At 38.0% G+C, this 21718-nt stretch overlaps 1 protein-coding gene across 10 annotated transcripts in view; it reads right to left on the reverse strand.

Moving 5' to 3' along the window:
• The window catches only part of GTDC1 (glycosyltransferase like domain containing 1), a 344764-nt gene that overhangs the window by 165557 nt on the left and 157489 nt on the right, over positions 1–21718 (reverse strand). For all 10 annotated transcript variants that reach the window (XM_072960919.1, XM_072960917.1, XM_072960921.1 and 7 more), the window contains 2 exons: positions 18763–18930; positions 15150–15323 (listed from right to left, as the gene is read on the reverse strand). In XM_072960919.1, coding sequence (XP_072817020.1) covers positions 15150–15323; positions 18763–18930 — 342 coding nt within the window. The remainder of the gene's footprint in view (positions 1–15149; positions 15324–18762; positions 18931–21718) is intronic.

Genomic DNA, 21718 nt, shown 5'->3' on the forward strand with positions numbered 1-21718 from the left:
AAGCAAGCAGGAAAGGGTGCTGGATATCCCAAATACTTTAAATGTTGTAACTAAAGACTTACATTATATTAAGTTTTCTTAGTGAATGAAGTTGGTCATGAAAAGAGATGAAAAAAAAACCAACTAAACACTATAGTGTTTGTGGATTACCTATATGAGAGCAAATTAAACCTTATATACTTTAGTAATTACCAAAAGCATCAGAAACTGAGGTAGCAACACCAAGAGGTCAATTCAGATGCCTGTGAGTGGCAACTAAAATTGACAGAGTGTAACAGAGTAGCAAGTCTGATTTTATCCAGTGGAAGGGGAGGGAGCTGTGCCCAGAATGCATACCATGCACTGGGTAAAACACTTAACCTGTGTTCTTTCTCACTCAACTCCACGATTAATGTTAGGGAAACTACGGGTCAGAAAGAGTGATATAATTTGACCAAACTGCACATCTAAAAAGTGGCTGAGCCAAGACTGAAACCCAAGTGTGACTCCAAATTTATGTTTTCCCCCCTGCGCTACCTGTCCTCCTATAATATGTGAGACTCCTCCTTGACCCCCAGCCTCCACTGTGGCATTCTCTGAACTAGTCCATTAGCTCACCCCAAGAAGTGTCAGCCAACTATCCAAACAGGACTCAAAGACAAAAAGAGGATTCACCTGATAGTCCCAGGGAGAGACAGAACAGGCATTTCACCAAAACCATCATTCGGTGGAAATTTTAAATATCCCCTGGAGAGAGACATGGCAGAAATGCATAGGACAAGTGTCTAATGATAAAGGATAAGTGACTTATACAAAACTTACGAAGAGGAAGCATAAAAACATTGATAGTTGTATATAATATTAGTTCATTCACAATGTGGGATATCAAGTCTCAGAAAAGAGGAATGATCAAAATCATCTCCAGGTTCTGAGTTTCAAATGCTGCAAACTTCTATTCCTCACTCCTAGAATAAGTTTTATATGAGAAGTCCAATGTTTACCGGAGAAGCAAAATATATTACAGGCAAATAGAGTTGACTGAGTCATATGCATTTTCATCTCAAAATGAGTTACAGCTCAGACAGCTGGATATTTTCAGGGAAAACAGCAACAAGTTCTGATGCAACTGAAATATTTTGAGACTCTTCTAAGAAATTTCTCAACACCATTTACTCCTGACGAAACTGATCTATTTTTATCAGTGCTGATTAATCCTATCCTACTAATTACTAATACAACGAACAACCCTGGTCACGTATTTCTAACAATCACATGAATTTTTTCAAGTGATGTCCAAATTGTAATTGTGTTGCATCTGTAACTTCGGGTAAAAACTGCTTGACTACAGATTTCCCAGCTATTTAATGAAGGAATTGGACTAGAAGATTTCTGAAGTTTCTATTTCTTAGACACGCTTTCAGTTCTGTGAAGTTCTAGTTCTATTTTTTCATTAAAAATCCACTGTCTAAAACTGAAAACAAAACAAATTTTTCCACAATAGAAAGTTCTCTCTGGTTTTCCTACTTCAGTCAATAGTTTAATAATTTTAAAACTTGTGAGTTTTTTTGGTTTATTCTTCCCTCGTCTTCTACTTCCTATAGAATTCATCACTTAATCCTGGATAGTGTACTTTCCCATTGTTTCTTGCTTATGTCCTTTCAAATCTATCCTCATAGCCTGAGTCAGAAGCTCCCTCTTCAATTAGTGGAAAATAATTATAACAAGCACTTTCGGATTTGGTATTACAAAACGAGTTTTGGTATTATAACATGAAATGCGGTAGCTCTGAATAGACCCTCCCTCTCTTGCTACAGAATCACTTGGTCTGCTCAGGACATCAGCTGATACTTAATAGAGCAGATTTACCCTGGGTTGAAATGAGATGAGTGTCCCAAACAAATAAATCAGTTCTCTAAATAGAAATGAATTTAGAACTGTCAGCCATATCTGTGAACATAGCTGGACTTAGCTGATGGGAACAGGAAGCATTGGACTGGGGACTGAATTTCAAACAAGGAAGATATTTCCGTGGATACACAAAAATATATCATATAGGAGAGAAGAGGTACCAAAATGATATTTCCTGTCTTGACACCCACTAAGTATGCATGTGTGAATTTTAGCATGCGGTCAAGGGGGAAATTAAGGGAAGAACTTCTACCATTCTCATTTCGTGGTGCCTAAGGAACAGGACCAAGATTTTTCAGGTTATAACAAGAGTCAAAGCTGAAAGAGAGGCAAGTATTTGTGCAACTAATGAGTTTATCTTTAATTAAAGACAATTATAACTAGATTTCCTGTATTAAATTCTCACTATGAGATCTGGTAGATTTTTTTAAAGTTCTATATTTAATAGCCCTGATATACAAAATTGGAATTGTCCAAAAAGTGATAATTATTCAATTAAGAATGAGTTTCATAGAAACACTTATTAATAAAAATAAATTTGTAGGTGACTTGAGCCAAATATAGTATGAATAAAAACTAAACTTAAGGAACACTTATAATTGCTAATCACTCACAGAAGCCCCTCTGTAGATAGCAGGTTACAATACAAACCTTATTAGATGTGAGAGAGGTCTGGGATTCACCTCGTATTAGGTCAAAACTACGGAAGACCCACAATACACATAACAAGAGTATACACATAGACTATTACTTGGGTATCATATTCTTAGCAATATCTAAGTAGAACTTTGGGACTCAGTCCAGTATGGTAAAAAAAAAATAAGTCAGTACTAGAGCAAGCAGCATTGGCTTAAAAAATAAAATGGAAGTTGATAAGCAAACATCATCTGATGCTCTAAAAATTATTGACATGATACTGGACTATAACTGGGGACACAGTTCTGGTTCTATAGAAAATTAAAGAAATTACATATAGGTTAATGAAAGCACTAAAGATATGGTGAGGACACACAGATTAAAGACAGTAACAGCAACCACAGGCTCATTATGCCTTAAGATTTTATCAAGTACCTTACATACAGTACCTCGTTTAACTCTCAGAGCAACCCAACGGGACTGTTACTCCCCCTGCTTTACAGAGGTGGGGGGGATGAGGTGGGAGAGGTCAAACAACTTTCTCAACAACAGCCAACGGGCTGGCAGAAGAGGTGGTACCGGGACATAGCTCTGACATCAAAGTCAGTTTTCTTAGGCACTGTACCACACGTCATCATGCAGTACCTGACCTCAGGATTCCCTGTCCAAAGGGACCGAAAGTGATTTAGTTCTTGTGCTCTGAGAAGACAAAGGGAAGCATAAGTCAAGAAACTCCTGCTTACCCAGGAATGAAAGAGTTCAAGAGATCAGATGTTTACAAATTCTGTACTTGCTTTTTAAAAGACAGTAACAAAAGTCAAGAAACAGATATCTTGGACTTATTTGGAAAAAAAATTAACTTGAGCTGTACTAAACATGTCAAAGAAAAGAGCAAAACTTCCAGAAAAGCAGGTCACTATAACAAATCGCACGAGGTTCTGCAGGATGACACTGAGGCACGAGAGGATACTTCCTGCTGGTCAGCTCCATCTAAATGGCCCACCAACATCTCAGACTCAGTATACACACATTCTGAATTCACCGTCTTTAGATAAGCAAATTCGTGTCTCAAGTCCAACGGAAGATATTTTCCCAGTCGCTATACTCAATAGTTCAAGATCCTGCCTGACCACGCCTCCATTCGGTAAGTTGCCACAGCCACTTGCCAAGTCTACACCCCGTGTAATTATGTGTATTTCCTCCTTTTATTCGTATGCCACCTCTGTTCAAGTCTTCAATAACCTATTCTAACAGTTTTTAACTTGTTTCTCGGCTCCCTATTTTCTATCCCATTGATATTCATTTGTCAATACCAAATTTCCCATTTCATATTCTAGATGTGGCTCCCAAATGACTATATGCTGAAGTTCAAATTCCTCAGCCTTAATTCCCATTTCTAGACTCAACCACATCTTCACCCAACTGAGATAAAAGTAATCATGCTCTTCTAGGCCCGGTGATCATTTACTGCCACAAATCTCGCTGTAACTACTCTGTCTCGTCATAATGTTCCTTTGGTCTCACTCTTTCCCAGCCCATCCCCTTTCCCTCATAGCAGGAAATAACATGGCATTAATGGAGGCAGCATATTGGAGCCAGACAGATTGGGTAGCTATGTGACTTCAGGCAAGCTTAACCTTCTGAATCTCACTTTTCTCACTTGCAAAATGAGGATAATAGTACCTAGCTTGTGGGGGCTGGTAAAGATTAGAAGTAATATACATAAAGCGTACGCTCAGGAAAGGCACTCGATGAGTGATAGTCATTATCATTCTGCCCAAAGCATGGTTAGTCTTTAATGCCCAGCTCAAATGCCATAAAAAGCACTCAGTTACTTTCTACCTTATTCTTGGAGTCCCCTGACTATGCATATCATTTCTACAAAGCTCTTACAGTTAAGAACCTTGTCTTACATATCTTCTATCACTGAATACCTTGCATTTACCATATAAGCTTTTTTATTATTATTAAAAGCAACAACTTATTGATCTCCAGAGAATATGCCCTTCCAATATCTGGATATTTGTTTCTCCATTTAGAGATTCCAGTTTCTGGAATTAAGTTACTAGGAAGGACACAGTAATAGACAGAATATTGTGTGGTGATTGTGGAATCAGAGCAAAGGGAGTTGGACTAGTAGGGATGACATTTTCACGATGCTTGGGAAACCCTGGTGAATTTTGTCAGCCCTTCACAGGCTGTACGTCTGTTGTGACTCATCTTCTAGATTCAGTATCTCTTTTCCTTCTCTTCTGATTCCTGACTCTTGTTTCCATGTATTCTACATTCCATGCAGATTGCAGCTCTTCTGTTAACACATTCTTTTGTTACGCCATCATTGTCTTTTCTGTCATTCATAATTTCTTATAGGTAAGTGATCAGTAAGTTTGGTTGGACTTGGGGCCTCTAAGTGTCTCTCAACCACCCATTTTTGACAATATTTCAAGGTAGGCTTCACTCACAGATGACTGATCTCACGGTAATAATCTCTGCCATTTCTTTTTTTGAGCCTATAGTATACTACCAGGCTCATTAACTCTTAGTTTGCAGACTGTGTATTATGATACCCATTTTAGGTAGGCAAACAGCAAGCTTTTAATAAAGGTTGAGTGGACAATAGCTGAATAAAATCTCAATTACCGAAGAATATTCAGTCTACAATGTGTCAGTTTGTGGTGTACAGCATGATGTTTCAGTCACACATACATATACTGTTATACATATACATACATATACTCTTTTTCAAAAAAGATCTCAAAGAATTAAATTATTGTTAAGTATACTCTATTGCATCTAATTACTTTGAAGCACATTTTTGAAGAATTTCCTATAATTCCTATAAAACAAAGTCTTTTATCTGGAATTTCTTAGGGAACAAGCCATTCTGGGTAAGAGATTATTCTGGTAGCTTACTGTTGAATGGTATATTCCCAATTGTTAACTTTTTTAATGACAATTTTTTTAATGAAAAGTTTTCTAAAACATCCCCAACAGTCTTCAAAAGAACACTGAATAACTAACATGACTTTTGCACTGATCACCCCACTCACCATTCCACACTCCAGGACCACCAGGAATGCATATGTTTTCCAGGTGCCAGGCAGAGGTGGACAGCAGCACACGTGATTTTCCCTCTTGTGTACTCACGTTGGACTTACCACTCCACATGACGTTGACTGCTGTCACGTGGAGTGATAGGACATAAGACAGTCCCTACCTTTATTTGAATTAGTAAACTTTACAGCCTCGGGTTTTCAGGATTTTGTCCCTACTGACTTTTGAGCTTGGAGTCATATTGAATGAACGGGCTTGTCAAAAAGTCTGTTAACAGAAAACCAAAATGGTGATCATGGGAATATTAACAAAACCACTAACAATTGTAGGCACTGAGCTCAGTCAGCATATGGTAGTAATTATTTCAATCCTCTTAATAAGTCTGAGAGGTAGGTACTATTTCGATTTCCATTTTACAGCTGGGAAAACTGAATCTCTGGAAGTTCAGTAATTTACCCTTGGCTGAAGAGTGGTACTAAGGGGTATAAGCCAGCACACCATACTGCTGACTCCCACCCTGATTCAGCGTTACCCAGAATGGAATGATCTGAGTAAGTGGTTTTTAGAAAGATAACCAAAGCTCGATCCTTTAAGCTTTCTTTGAAAGCTTTCTCATATGCATTGCACATAGCCCTCCTGTAAGAAACAGAGTATATAAATAATTTGTTCTTGCTTTGATGGCTCTACACTCAGGATCATTCATTGTGCCACGGGAAGTCTGGCGATGCCCTTTGAGCCTGAAGAGGGAAAGAGAGCCTAAGTAAACCTTTTGCTGAACTCCCCTCAGCTGCGGTTTGAGTCTGTCGCATGACACCCACCCCCACTTCACAGCAGCCCTGCTCCAGGACTGCCTCTGGGTTGATGGTGCAGTCCCTGAGAATATTCTCGGTTTCTTAGTCATTCCTCTACCCCGTGACCAGTGGCCTTTGCTTCCGACCTCCCAAATCTCTTAGGACAGGACGAAGAGGACCTTAAAAAATGAACATCAAATTTTTGATGTAAAATCAAGCCAAATGTTCTCTCTACTTGAGGAAAACAGGGTAAATCATCCTATAATAAAAGGACAAGTTTTTGTCGTTGCTGCTGAGTTCAGAGTGCGTATTCTGGTAAGGTTACTGTTATTACCTAGGCTGATGAGAGCAGAATTCTAACTGTTGTAATTAGACATTAACATGGATAATAATTTCTCTAGAAAGCACATTCTGAATAAACGAAAGTTTGTTCTACGTAACTTCAGGCCAACAAAGGGATGGTGTAGATACATGCTGAAACCAAACTCCCTTCCCTTAACAAGGAGAGGAAGAGGAAGAAGGCTGCAGCACAATGCAGCATGAAAGGTCTCCATCATCAGATACAAAGGAGAGGTCCTCACAGCGAGTGGTCTTAAACACTGGAATGATTTGTCAAAAGGATTTGTTTTTTAGTACACTGATTCTATTAAAAAAAATTTTAATGACATTCAGAAGAAACACATTTTTGCATTCATTGCGAAGAGCCAAAATAATTGTTAGCAAATATGGACATGTTTAAATTTGTAACAGCAAAACTTTTCTTCTACTTTAGACCTAGATTAATATTCAAGAAGACAGTACGCACTTGATCATTTCATAGAGCAAAGGCAGTAGTTTTACTAATACATCTAACGCTAATACGCTCTCAAAATACCTGAGAAGTATGACTATGTGCGGGAAGAAGATTAAGGTGTTTTCTGATAACTTCCCCCCCTCCCCCAAAAGCAGAACTTTTGACTACAGAAAGCAAAAAGTTTTCAGTGGGGAGCCATGGAGGCTGCCTTCTGTCCTATCAGCCCACAAATTCTCAAATTACAGATCTGCTGTTGTTTTCTGACACATCTGCTTTGCAATGTAAAACAGTGTTTTCTTTAATAAGAATTCTTCAAAAAGCCCTTAGGCTCCTTGCCTTTGTTTGCACAGCCTGGGAGTTTTCATTTAAAGTTTTCACACTGTTTTTCAAATTCTCCATTTTCTGTTTCTAAAATAGGCAAAGTCCGTAAACCTCTGTTTGGGCTTCACATTTTAGCTCCATAGAAAAGGTGGAGAGAAATGTGCAGAGACATTCTTAAGGTGTCAGTAAATGAGATTACGCCTAATGACCAAGAGCGCTTTCCTCCTTTCTTTGCTGTCAAAAATGTAGGAAGGGGGAGAGCTGAGAAGCCTCTCATATCACCTTCTTCCCAGAAAGTAAGATCTATGAAATGAGGAAACAGGTAAAATCCACTCCAGTCTACTCTCTGGCAACTCTGACAATCCAATATTTCGGAAAAGAGGAATATGTAGATGAAGAATGATCACAGAGACACACAAAATTTTTCCCTAATAATGACAGCAAGATCGATACTCCAAGTTCTCTGTGTTGACTAAATTGGACCTGAAATGCAGGTAAGTAAATATTCCTAAACCCAAAGTATACGCACTTCAATTAGCTCCAAGTCCAAACCTCAAATCCCAAGGACACAGTATCCATTCATCCCCTCATGAAAAAATATGTAAGTGAATATTCTTTTTTTAAGGTCTCCACTGGAAACACAAACATTTGATCTTTTTACGTCAATTATGTGTAACCATAATTAAAAAAAAATCAAACTCTTTTTTCACAATATAACAGGACTGAGAAGGCAGGCGAGTGACAATCATGTACAAGTGTCAGCCTTGACGGCCTGAGCATTTCTCTCTCTTCACCTTTAACCCAACTGAATACTATCTGAATAGGATGATCTCCACTTTGAAGCATCTTGATGGGATTCCCTGGGAAGACATGATCTTTCTCGGGGATAAGGGATGTCACTTTGTAATTCACTGTATTTTACAATGCATTCTTACATGCTCCAATGTGTTGGGCGTGGGGATAATCTAGTTATATGAAAATCATGGATATGCCCCAAGTCCTGTAGGGGAGACAGATGGAAGACATCTGATGCTGTGCAGATGTAGTCTGCTCCATCCTTAACATCCAACGTGATGGATCAGGCACTGCCCCGCAAGACAAGTGTCGTGTTATAAGCTAACTTGTCAGGGAAGAGAGTTTGGATAAATGAAAGAAACCTAGACTTTAAAAAAAATAATAATTTTCTTATACATGAAATAATGGTGTGAGCCTACAGCTGCTTCTTTGACCTGTTCTTCCTTTTTGCTTCTATAGGTAAGTTTTCAATTTTACTATGAAAATTGGGTCTTAAAATTGCTCATTCCTTCTCAAGTCAGGAAAGGCATGAAGAATGGACTGGGCTTGGGCTGAGATTCTCTCCTGAGCTCACTGATCAGGAAGTGACAGGGCCAGGATTCACACTAGAGCTTCCAGCCCCACAGACAGTTCTCCATTAAGACACTCAATAAATATTACAAAAAAGAAAAATTCTCATTCCTCTTCTGGTGTCCTCTTTTTCAAAAGTTCAACCTTTTAAAAGTCCACTTTCTAAGACTTTGAGTCCCTTTCTTTTATAACATTACCATGACATGATTCTTTCAACATTTCTGTCAGTTCTCTTTCATAAATCATTTCTTCTTCACTGGTCAAAGTCAAGTACCACAGACCAGAACCTCTTTTTGTGGGACAAGCAGTATAGAAGACTGGTAAGAATGTGGGTTCTAGGCTAGGGCAAAAAAGTGTTTGATTTCTAGTTCTACCTTTACTGTCTGTGTGAGTGTAGCAAGAAGTTACTTATATTCTGTATGGCTGAGCTTCTTCAACTATAAATGGAAAATATCTTTTAGAATTGTTGGAAGAATAAAATGCTAAAATATGTATAATATGCTTAGCATAATTCTAGGCTAAAATAAGACTCAGGAAGGTTAGCTGTTATGGTTAGCTCTACCTTCTAAAGATGACATTGTCAGAAAGCAAGTTGCAAATTCCTCAGATGTACTGCTTTCATAAGCCAGACTTGCACAAAGGTCTGGATATGTAAAATTCCTTAGTTCCACTAGGCCTTACCTTTATAACAGTTACATGATCCAGAATGGGAAAATACTGGCTTCCTCTAGCTCACCTCTAGCTCAGTGGGCTGCAGAACTGCTTTCTTTTCCTTTTCTCCTCTCGATCACACACCCATCAGCACCATGGAGTTCTCTGTGAAATGTGCCTTCTTAAAATGCACAACAAATTTCTTTGATTTTCAATCTAATCTATATCCTTTAATACAGAATAGTCTTCCTCTGCAGTACATCCCTGTCATGAGTCTCGTCCCACTCGGTTGTGAGATCACATTTATTTTTTGGTATGCTAAGAGCTGAATGTTTGCATTTCTTCAAAATTCATATGTTGAAATTCTGACCCTCAACGTGATGGTGCTAAGAGCTGGGACCTTTGTGGGGTGATCAGGTCATGAGGGTGGAGCCCTCATGAGTGAGATTAGTGCCCTTATGAAGGAGACCCTAGGGCGCTCCCCTGTCCTTTCTACTACGTGAGGACCAGTGGGAAGACAGCCACCTATGAATCAGGAAGCAGGCTTTCCCTAGACACCCAGCCTGCCAGAACCTCGATCTCAGATTTCCCAGCCTCTAGAAATGTAAGAAAGACATTTCTGTTGCTTATTAGCCACCCAGTCTACAGAAACCTGTTATAGCAGCCCAAAAGGACTGAGACATGGTATTAACATTGCAAAACCTGTTTTGTTGACTACCGATCATCTGGCAGGCCTGGATGCCTGCAGTACCGAGGAAGCCAGAATACACACAGCAGCAAAGGGGGATTTGGTGTATGAAAAGGCTCCAGTCAGAAAGACCTAAAGAAGACAGCTTACTGACATGTTCCTTGGTCACCTAAGCTCACAGACAGTGCAACTGTATGAAAAAGGGTTAGATGCTTATTATCCTCCTTTAGGTGAATATGGCTCACGTACATCCTGAGAAAGGCATGACATAAGTGTCATTGGCTGTCATTTATAGTTTCTGCCAAAAGTGAGTTATGAATTTCCCCATATTCTTAAACTGCATTTACTGGCTACCATTTAATCTTTCTTAATAAATCACAGTCATCCTTTTGATGCACAAGCTATACAATCGTGGAGAAATGTCTGCAGGGGTTCCTCAGTGTGCAGAGTTGCCGGCCCCGCCATAGCATGGCTCCAGGCTGCTCTGCTTTTGCACTTCTCATGTATTTTTTTCAAATGGTTTATCTCTCCCCTCCTGTGTTGTCAAGCTGTCAGTCAGCTGTCACTTTTTACTGCTGTCAGTGAGCCTGCCTTTATCACACCCCCAATTTGATGCTGCTAATCTGCTGTCAGCTGAAAAATCAGATAATCAAGACCTCTGAAATTGCATTTACAGTAAGTGGTGGGCTGAGCACTGGATGGAGATTTTGAGATAGGAGTCCCAGTTTCTGCTCTGTCTATATCTAGCTGTGTGATTACCAGAGGATACTCAACTTCTCTGGGCTTTGGGGTATTTATCTTTAAAATGAGGAGCAGAGTGTGTGTGTGTGTGTGTGTGTGTGTGTGTGTGTGTGTGTGTGACAGAGAGAGAGAGAGAGAGAGATGGGGACAGAGAGAGGGAAAGAGAAAGATCTCATCTGGATTTGAAGCCTGTTTCTCGAGCTACCAGAAAGAACATATGAAACTTATTTGTGAGTTAACAGAATACAGGGTGGGGTACCACTGACCTTTAATTGCCAAATTCAAGGATACATTTTACTCATCACTTTAGTTAACCTCACTCCTCTGAATTCACTACTGACCATCTCCTTAAAACTCTCTTCCCTTTGTTTCGCAGGATAATTCTCTCACCGATGACCTCCTGCCTCTTTTTTTCTTCTCCTTTCAATCCTGGGCTCTTTCTCCACCAACCCCTTAAGTGTTAAGAGGTCCAAAGGCCAGTCCAAAGTATAAGATCGGGATAATGATGAGAAACCAGAAACAAGCCTGAGAAGCTGCAACCTGTGTCCTGGACACCAACTGACGACTACGTCACAGTGTGTCAAATGCTGCTGATAGTGCAGTAAGGTGAGGTCTGAGACTTGACCCAGGATTCACAGGCATGGAAGCCATCAGCGACCCTGACAAAAACAGTTCAGCGGGCAGCTTTCAGCAAGAACAGCAGGAACGAAATTGGAAACAATACAAACAACTCTTTCAAGAGGTTTTGCTACTAACAGAAAGAAAGAAACGAGGCAGTAGCAGAGGAAGAAGTGGAATCAAGAAAGAATTATTTTTTTAAGAAGTGAAACAAACAGCATTTCTGTTTGCTAATAGGAACCATCCAGGAGAGAGGAACACTGATGATGCAGACCAGAGAAAAAATTTGCTAGAATAATAATTTTTAGTACTCAAGAAGGATGGGCTCCGGCAAAGAGGTGGAAACAGGGCCTAGACTGCAGCAAGGTCAGGTTAGCCGCAGTTACAGGTGTGAAGGTAAAGTCTATGCACCAGAAGCACACAGTCGGGTTGATGTGATGGTGGCAGCAGACAGACATTCTCTTCTGACTGCTTCCATTTTTTTGGTCATGATCTTAGAATGAAGATAGAAGATTTGGTATTAAAAGCTTACAAAGAATGGAAAAATGCATGATTAGTTACCTAGATGAGGGGAAATGTGGTACACTTGCTGTGCAGCTCAAAGGATCCACCTGAATTTAGAAATCATGAATTAAGAGTGGACCTCTAGGTCTGGCTGGATGTTTTTCTCCTAATCAAACATGAAAGAAAAGGTGCAAAAACTTGAGTGTATTCACGAGAGAGTAAGTACGGTGACAGAATATGAATGTTAAACTGGAGGGAGGAGGAGGAAAATCAGGGCAAAAGAAGAGTGAAAGTGAGGAGTTGGCTCCATCAATAGATGGTAAGTTGTGGTGAAGCCAAAAGGCTGCTTGAGTCAGGTGATAAAAAGAATAAATAAAGGAACCTCTTTATTTGTAGGTTTCTCTTTGGCAGAGTACTTCTCTATTTTCATATGCGAAGAGAGGGCAAAGGGGAAGACAGTCTTTTACATCAGGTGGCAACTAATGTGCTAGGTTATAAAACAATGAGGATGAAGGCATCAATAGGATGGATTGCTCTTTAAGGTTCTGTTACGTGCCAGGTACTAGGCGAGGCATTAGGCATGCATTATTTCATTTAACCACTACACCATGCCTATGAGGTGATAGGTAAATGTCATCGTAACCATTAAAGAACCTAAGCTCAGAATCATTACACTTGCACAGGTCACAGAGCTAGTAAGCGGTGGCCAAGACTCAAACCCGTGCATGCGTTAATTATGACGTTTAAGAGCTTTCCCATCTCAAAATGTTTCATACATGTAACGAAATATTTTCAAGTGAATATTCTTTCTTGCTACTATTTTTCTGGTCTTTGAAATGAGGCAGTGGAGGAGTGAGGAAAGCAATACATAACAGCAGGACCACAAGCTCAGTATTGAATTCCTACTGACAGACATGCTCTGAGTTTTAACAATTGTCAATTTTACAAATCCTCAAATATTTCCTAAAATATGGCTTTTCCCCTCACCTGATTAAATTTCCCTTATATTATATACTATTATAGCACATTACATTAATAATTTAAGTATATGTTCTGATTTGTCTGTACTTAATTCATTTTTGCCATGACCAAATATTTGTGTAGGGAGGGAAAAGGCAGAAGCTATTTTATTCAAAAGTTATTTTATTTTTAATCACCTTGGTTATTTCGCCTTTGGAATTACTAACTATTTTTCAACATCTCAACAAAATAATACTCTTTTAAGACTGCAGGCATTAGAATGATTGTCATTCATGCAAATAATCACTTACTTACACTATATGAGTTTGGGTTGGATAAAGCAAATTACCATTTGAAAATAATTCAAATAACACTCTGGGCTAAGACCTTGCTTATGAATGTTATCTTGGCCACAGTATTTCTTAACCTTCTTCCGTTTAGCTAGATTTATTTATGGTAATACAGTCCAAATTAATAAACTATTCAATTGCCACAGGTGTATTAAACATACAATGTTGTAGGACTATATCAGATGCAAATAAAGTTTAAAACATTATTTATTTGGAATTCTATAGCAGTAATAATAAAGATGTGCTATAATTACCTAGTCACTTAAAGATGTATATTTTGACTATTTATTATTATATGAAAATCTTAAAAACATGTCAAAAAATATGGTTCATATTTTAAAAATACGATCTTAAGTATAAGCAGTGTTCTAGATAATCACAGATCTAAAGTATAACAATCATGCTTCTCAAAAGTTAAAATTCTCTCATCACACATATGAAAATCGTATATTACATACATGGATACATTTTATATATATATATACCTATGTACCTGAAAATCAATTGTTATCTTAGGTTCACTTAGCTTTATAGTCTTCATAACTGCAAATAAATCGTTAAACATTTTTAACAAATGACCTATAGTGACAAGAAGACTGGACAGTAAACAGAAAATTGAATCAAAGGTCATACAGTCTAAATTGTTATCTAGTCTCTGACGAGAATCAGCAGTGTGAGCGCAAGCCAGTCTGCTTCCCTGGACTTCTGTTTTCTGGACCCCATAAAGTAAGAACTAGGCAAGGTGGTCTAACTTAAATTTTATGACTCACTCAAACTTGATTTGGTATTACGCGGATTTTTTCTTCAATGCAGTATTAACTAGGAAGACACTCACATGAGTCACATTAGGCGTGTGGAAGAGGACGACAGTCCCCACAGCAAAATCTGGGTGAACTCAGTGAGTCCAGAACACAGAGAGTGATGCTGCCTCCTGCGTAGCATGTGCGGACCTTACACTGTCTCCTGCCTTCATTTCAAGGATGGGGAAGAAACAGCTGTCCCTGAACTCTTTGTAAGGACACAGTCAGTTTCAAAACAGCAGCATCCCCGGCCAGTATGAGTCCCGCTGAAGTACATTTTCTGTTCACAAGGGAGAAATATTCCTGGTGGTGGTAAAAACAATTTTGCTAGGTTTAATCAAAAGTGAAAAGGAATTCCAGAACGTTCCCTTTGAGCCACATCATCCACTGCTAATTCAGGGTGGGCCCAGTGATAAAGGTAATAAAAAAGATCCTTAGTGACTGAGAAAAAGAAACGGCAATTACGTGCATTTGCAACCCAATATAGGAGACCTAATTCTTTACTAAGGTAATGTAAATAATAAAAAATGGGAGCAGGAAGAAAATAGAAGAAAACAGAATGGGGACTGAAAGTAATCCAAGCAGTAAAATTTAGCACTGATTTACTTAGGACAGTTACTGCCATACTTATAAACCAATGGACATAAGCTGAACACAAAGACTGAGGCATACACTTGACAGTGACTTCTGTAGCAAAACAGCAAATAAAGAAACAAAACAATGAGTGTTAAAAGCCAAAGCCCCTTGCTTCAGCAAACAAACAAGAGAAAAGAAAGGAAGAACTCAATATGGAAATTAACCATTCAGTGATAGGTTGGACACATGATTATTTAAAATCTTTGTAAATCACAGCATAGCGAACTAGAATTCGATCCTCTAATCAACCATGCTTATGCTGAAAAGTTAAAATTGGCAAGAACGTTACCAATTTTTATACACTTGGGAAAAAATTTATGACACGGTATTGAGAATGGAGACAAACGTACTAACCTGCTCACATCAGGAAACCTGATGGGAAAGTAAATAACTTGACACTTGGGTCTGATGATACTTTCCAGATCCTTGGGTCTGTGATCAGGAATCAGCTTCATGAATTTTCCAATAGAAGTAAGAAATGACTCCATATTAAAAACCGAGTTGAATACCACCACATCAGCCACCAGGCTGTCAAGAAAAAGGATAAAAGCAAACAGTGAGCCCACACTCGTCCAGTTGTTTTTCCTAAGACTAAGGCCACTATATTAATCAGAGTTTACACTGTATCTTGGATGTGCAAAGAACGCTGCACTTCCCACCAGTATTTACCACCATGACTCTGAAAGGTAAGTTAGTTTATTAGTATTATACGAAGGGAAGTTAGATTGATGGCATCAGGGAGGAAAGGCAGGAGAGGAGTTAAATGACTTAACATGATCCTATGAGGCTTGAAACCAAAGTATATTTTCCCACAATGCTAGGAACTTTCTATATTTTCAACAGCAAGTACAGCAGGACCTTATTCTTTGTGGCCCGGATACCCATGCTAGGTTTCCACGTCAGAGACGTACTTCATCTTCCACCACAGCACTGGGAACAGAACGCCCGCCATGCTTGCCACAGCCTGCAAGGGGCCTAACCCAGAGAAAGCTATTTCATACTAAAGCAGATGATCAAAGTATGTGGGTAAAGTCTATTTCTCATTTTAACCTCGCTTTAAGAAGCTGTTAGGTTTTTTGTTTTGTTTTGTTTTGTTTTAAGTTCTAGGACTACACAGGAAGGATGATATGAGAACTCTACAAAAAATTTATTTTACTATCATATGTGGGGTGGTCAGAGAGGTAGAAGAAATTGGTGAAAATGGATCCCAGAAATCCATGTCACTAGGTCTTCCTGATCACATAAAACGAAGTATTATAAAGGACCACAATATCATGGACCTGTGGAATTAAACAAACTAAATATAATATTGGCTATTGCTTTCAATGCAAAGGCTGTGATCCTCTCCTTAGTATTTTTTTAATAAAAATAATCTAAAACACATAGAAGGAAATGTAAAAACAAATTTTATATGTCATAAATACATCAGTAGTTTTCAAACTAGCCTATAACATTTTCTTGGAAACGAGTGAACACAAATGATAACCATGGGTGAACTGGATAAAACAGGAATATGTACTATGTTCCCTTTATGAGTCAAAAAACAATTTAATAAATCATTGTTCTGTTTTTCAAGATAGCCCTCTTTAAGCAATGATTCAGTGTTTCAATGTCACTGAATCTCAATAAAATGCATATAAATGCTTTGATAAGGAGGTATACAAGATCAAACAGAAAAAGCAGTTTTATGTCACCCTGAAAAAGGTCAAGAAAACCAAAAGGAAGACACGTGAAGCCCGTAAGGCCACAAAACGCAAATGAATAAACAGAGCTTACAAAGGAGGAATATTTTAGCAAGTCCTCAGTTTAGTTTAATTCATATTTACAGAGACAGCCAAAGTTCCTATTATTAATATGTAGTGGAATGAAAAAGCAACAAAAGGAATGTTGACCTGCCACCCCTATCCGTCCCCATCCCTGCAAAATTGGTTTTCCATACAAGTATATTTTTTTAGTTTCAACATAGTGCAAATTTGAGGTTGGGGTGATTACAAGATGGATAATACACAAGGATGTCACCGAAGTGCTGACACAACACCAAGCAATGAGGAAGCCAATGTAATAATATACCAGAAGTTGAAGGATGTTTTACGGCTAGTCTGTTTTCACCATATGTCACGTATTGTAATAGCGACCTACAGGTCATAATATACAGTTACGACATGTGTTCATAAGTCAGAGGGTGAGCGGAACCTCTATTTAAGGTGAGTGCTTATGTCAGTCATCTCTGAAGTCCTTAACAGCCACACGGTCAGGAAAGAAGTCTGACAGCACCAACAAAAGCAGAAGTCAGCAAGAAAACTAAAGAAACATTTGAGAAAGCAGCAGTCATACTTTTCAAAGAGAATCTGAACTGGACTGTTTTCTGACACTCTTATTTTTCCTCTGAACGACTGCAAACCATTTTTTTCTCTTTGAGAGTCCAACCGATGATCAAGTCTACCTTTCTGAGTCTGACTATCAGTTTACTCTCTTGAGAAGAGCAATGCTGAAAAGTCATGTATAAGCTTTTACAGTCTCATTCCTTTGACCAAAAGCAACCTTTTATGAAACGGAGACGAGGGGCAGTGAGCTAGAATTTTTTTTAGATATCTGCCCTCAAAGGGCATGAAACCTAACTACTTATATTCTTAAAAGCCAAGTCTATGCCAAATTAAAGATCTAAGATAGTTTACAGAAATTTTCTTTTTCATGCATTTCCTCTCTGATATGAGTGGGTGTAACTTCCATTAACTTTAAAGCCACCCATAAAGGGAAAAATAGACTTAATTTTTTTTCCTCAGTTATTTCTCAGGGGTAATAAACACACACTATCTGAGGAAAAGAATGATGCTAATTCAAGAAACCAAAAGAATATTACAAATGCTTTCCATATTGATAAAGCACAAAATGATTTTATTTTTGTTTTTAAAACATATTTTCCCTCTCCGCTTCCATATAAAATAAAGTATTTTAATTTTATTATGAAATTTTAAAATGGTTGCTTTTTTTATGAGACATTTGACGTGAAGCAGCTCCACTCTATGTTGATAGCACTGCTACTTCACAATTGAAGCAGCTTGTAAAAACGATTGCAGGAAAACATTTACAAAATGCTCAAAACACAGAAGTGGTTCTATCTAGCTGTTTTTCTATGTCAACTAAACTCTGGAAAATACTTGCAAGAGTTGGGAGTCTGTTTAAACACATCATCAATCCCAAATGCTAATAACTATTTAAAAAGGTGAGGAAAATGTACCCAGCCACTGCCAAACCGACCCTACCTGAGTGCAGCAGTTATGTGCATGGGATCCAACAGCAGAGCTGTTCTGGAGTTTTTATTAACTCCTTTCATTAAACTAAGTTCAGGAGATACACGCTGTTGAAGTAACAATAGAGAAGGACCATCTCCTTTGAAATGTCATGGTATTTTAAAGTTCTGCAATTTCAGAAGACTCAATGAAAGGAAAAAAAAATTCATTTTCCATAGTTTTCTCTTACAAACAATAAGAATAAAAGGACAAAACCCCTTGCTCCATTATGCTTTAATTTTCATTTACCCCTCTGTTAATTTCTATCTTGATTTTAGCTGGATACACTAAAAGTAGTTGGTAAATAAGAGCTGACTAACTGCCTTTTTCTAAAAGGCTGCCTTAAACAAGAGATGATGGAATCAGGGGGTGGAGAAGGTTGCTGTCACCCCTTTGATTCTATTTTGAATGTTGTAGAAAATACAGTTAGATAATTAGTTCAACATGTAATTAATTATTACATATATATTTTTTATAAAAAGATTAGCTGTTTTCTTGTATGTATATGTTGCAGAGGCATAATTAATGCCTACCATGGAAGGATGTTTAAACACTGGTATCTAATTTAAGGTGTTTTTAAAATAAGTGTACAGTAGATCTCTAGATTTAAAAAGTTAACTATCTACAAGGGAAAAAGGTGGCAAAGGACAAAATACAATGACACAATCTATACCTACCACGAGAGAATCTGGTTGTATCCATATTGGAAATCCCTCTCCTGACATTTCTTGACAGGATATACCAATTGGTTCTCATGGAAGTACAGAATCTTTTTCAATTTCCCAAGATCAGGCCGAAGGGCAGCCAGTTCGGTCAGGTTAAGCACTGAACTTGCAAAGAGGATCCTAGGAAACAAGGAAATTAGGGTTACTGCCCCGAGCACGCTGGAAGTGAGCATCCTTCACCTTCTCTCCTCTTTCCTCATCCTACCCCAAGACAAACATATCCCCCATAGGGACACATCAAGAGTTAAGCCTTAATACTATGTAGCAGCATTCTAAGTTTTGATCTCTTAAAGAGCAGCTGCTATGAACTATAAAAGCCCCGAATCTCATTGGTCTTCTCAGCTCGGTTACTGAGAGATGCAAAAAAAAAAAAAAAAAAAAAAAAGCTGGATGGATTTTATTGAAAAAGGCAAGAAAAGCTCTATCTGAAGGACAAATGGAACAAAGATAAGGCTGACTGGGGAATACTTTGCTTGCCAGTTTCATTACACTTTACTTCTTTATGCAACCGACTACTGAAATTCAATATACGAGCAGGAACGGCACATGCTTGTGTTATGACATAAACACTTTTGATTTATGCAATAGACTTATCTAGTGAGGGCTTTTTCTCCTGGCATGTTACCACACTGCCCCCAACCCCGTTAAATAGTCTGCAATATTTGTGGGTTTTTAAAAAATATTTTCTTCTCCATTACTGGACTGCTAATGGCACCAGATGTACACTGTAACATCCCTTATATAAAACATAAATTTAAAAAATGAAGAAAGGCTGATTCCTTATCTTTGGGAGGAAAAAGAAACTGGAAGTCTACCTATCCACATTTATAAATGAAATAGTGTCTATTTACTCACTCATTCCACAAACATTTACTATAAATGCCTACTGTGTACCAGGGTCCATCCCGGAAGAACAGAAAAGATGAACGAGACAGCCCACAGCATGAAACTGCCCGTAACAGTGACACGAACGAAGTATTAGAGGAATAAACAGTAAGCGACAACTGTCTGGGACAACCTGGAAATATTTCACTAATGAGGTGGCTAACACATATGGACACAAAAGAGGGACAAATTACAGTCCCTGAGCAGCTGAGGACATTTAGATGGCCCGATTTTAATGGAATGCCACCTTTATAACATAATATAGCATCATTTGACCCTTACAGCTTTAATTCCCATTCTAAAAAATGAGGTTCAAGAAGGTTAAGAGTTTTTCCCAGAATCACACTGGTAGAAAGTGGCAAAGCAGAGGCTCCTGGTCTTCTCAGCCTGAAGTACTATTGTTCATCACACCTCGGATATGAATTGGTTGTGGACCACTTACACTGTGAATGCTTTTTACTGTACTTAATAAATACAAAATAGCATCCTTGTTATTACCATGATTACAACTACTATAAATTCTTCCTTGCTGACAAGCCAAATGGCTAACTTCAGGTGTTTATATGATCTGCTGCACTGGCCTTTCACATAAGAAGAATGACTACAGAATAAGTGCATCTATCATAAATAGGAATTCCAGCATCTTCTTCGCAGGCTAAAGGAAGGCACATAAGACCGAAAAGTAGCGACCTCTCTAAACTCACATTGCTGTACATTATGGTTTATCACTTTAAAGTAAAAGAAATCTTATCAAGGAGATTCATTTAATTTTTCAAACTATGTTTAGAAAATGTCCTGTTTTGTCCAAAAATATTCCCACCACCACCAAGTATAAGCCTTTCTAATCTTAGACTGAAATTTCCAAAATATTAAGCTATTTGCTTATCCTCAAATCTGATCCTCAGTCAAGAGAACAACAAAACTTAACCTCAATCAATCAATATTTTCCTTAAAAGAAAATGGATGGTAACTTGTGGATCTACTTAGTGAGTAATACTCCCCATCTGCCACTATCCTCACTCCCCACCCCCAAAACACATACTATTGCAGGCGATGACTAATTCTTAATCATTAAGTCTCGAGCAGACTTGATGTTTTTCACACACAAGGAAGTACAATTCATTAACTGCAGCTTCCATTTATTTATTAATTGCAAAAAGGGGGAGGTACCCTTATAATGGAGAAATCTGGTAGACATCAACTTACCCAAGTGATCAAACATAGTATGAACAATAATGGGTCAAAGAGATTGCATGTTTTCCCAATGGAAAACACTGAGGTAGAAATCACCAATGTAGTATTCTTGCCAAAAATGCATGATCTGAATTTGGTCATGAGGAAACAATCAGACAAATATTCTGCAAAATAAATGGGCTGGATCTCCAAAAATGTCAAGATCATAAAAGGAAAAAAATTTAGCATAAAGGGAAATAAAAAAGACCCCAAAACAAAATGCAACGTGTGATCCTTGATGAGATACTGGAGGGGAAAAAATCAGCTCTAAAGGACTATTATAATGACAACAGGGAAACTTTGAATATGGACTGAATATAAGGTTGTAAATTTTTATCAGTCTAGAACTGTAGTAATTTTCTTACAATTATGTAGGAGGATATCCTTATTTTCAGAAGACACATGTTGAATTATTTACATGTAAAGTGTCATGATGTCTGCAACTAATTCTTAAATGGTTCTGCCAAACAGGCTACTAATAACAAATACCAAATATTCATAGATAGAAATAAATTACACAATGTTTTAACAATTGATTAAATGAATGGTACACTGCAACTCACTAATCTAGTCTTACAGATTTTTAAGTTATACATTTATAAAACTATAAATTTGGGAGGATATGCCTTCAATGGCAGTAAGGAGAAGGGGAAAATACACTACATTCCATAAACAATAAACCTATCATGTATGTATTTCTAGTCATAATCTAATTGTTAATTTTCTCCATGAGAACTACCCTCAGAGTGGAACATCTGTAGCAAATGTTTAACCAAGGCAAGCCCTTCAC

Source organism: Vicugna pacos, chromosome 5, assembly GCF_048564905.1.
Source record: "Vicugna pacos chromosome 5, VicPac4, whole genome shotgun sequence".
NCBI lineage: Eukaryota > Metazoa > Chordata > Mammalia > Artiodactyla > Camelidae > Vicugna > Vicugna pacos.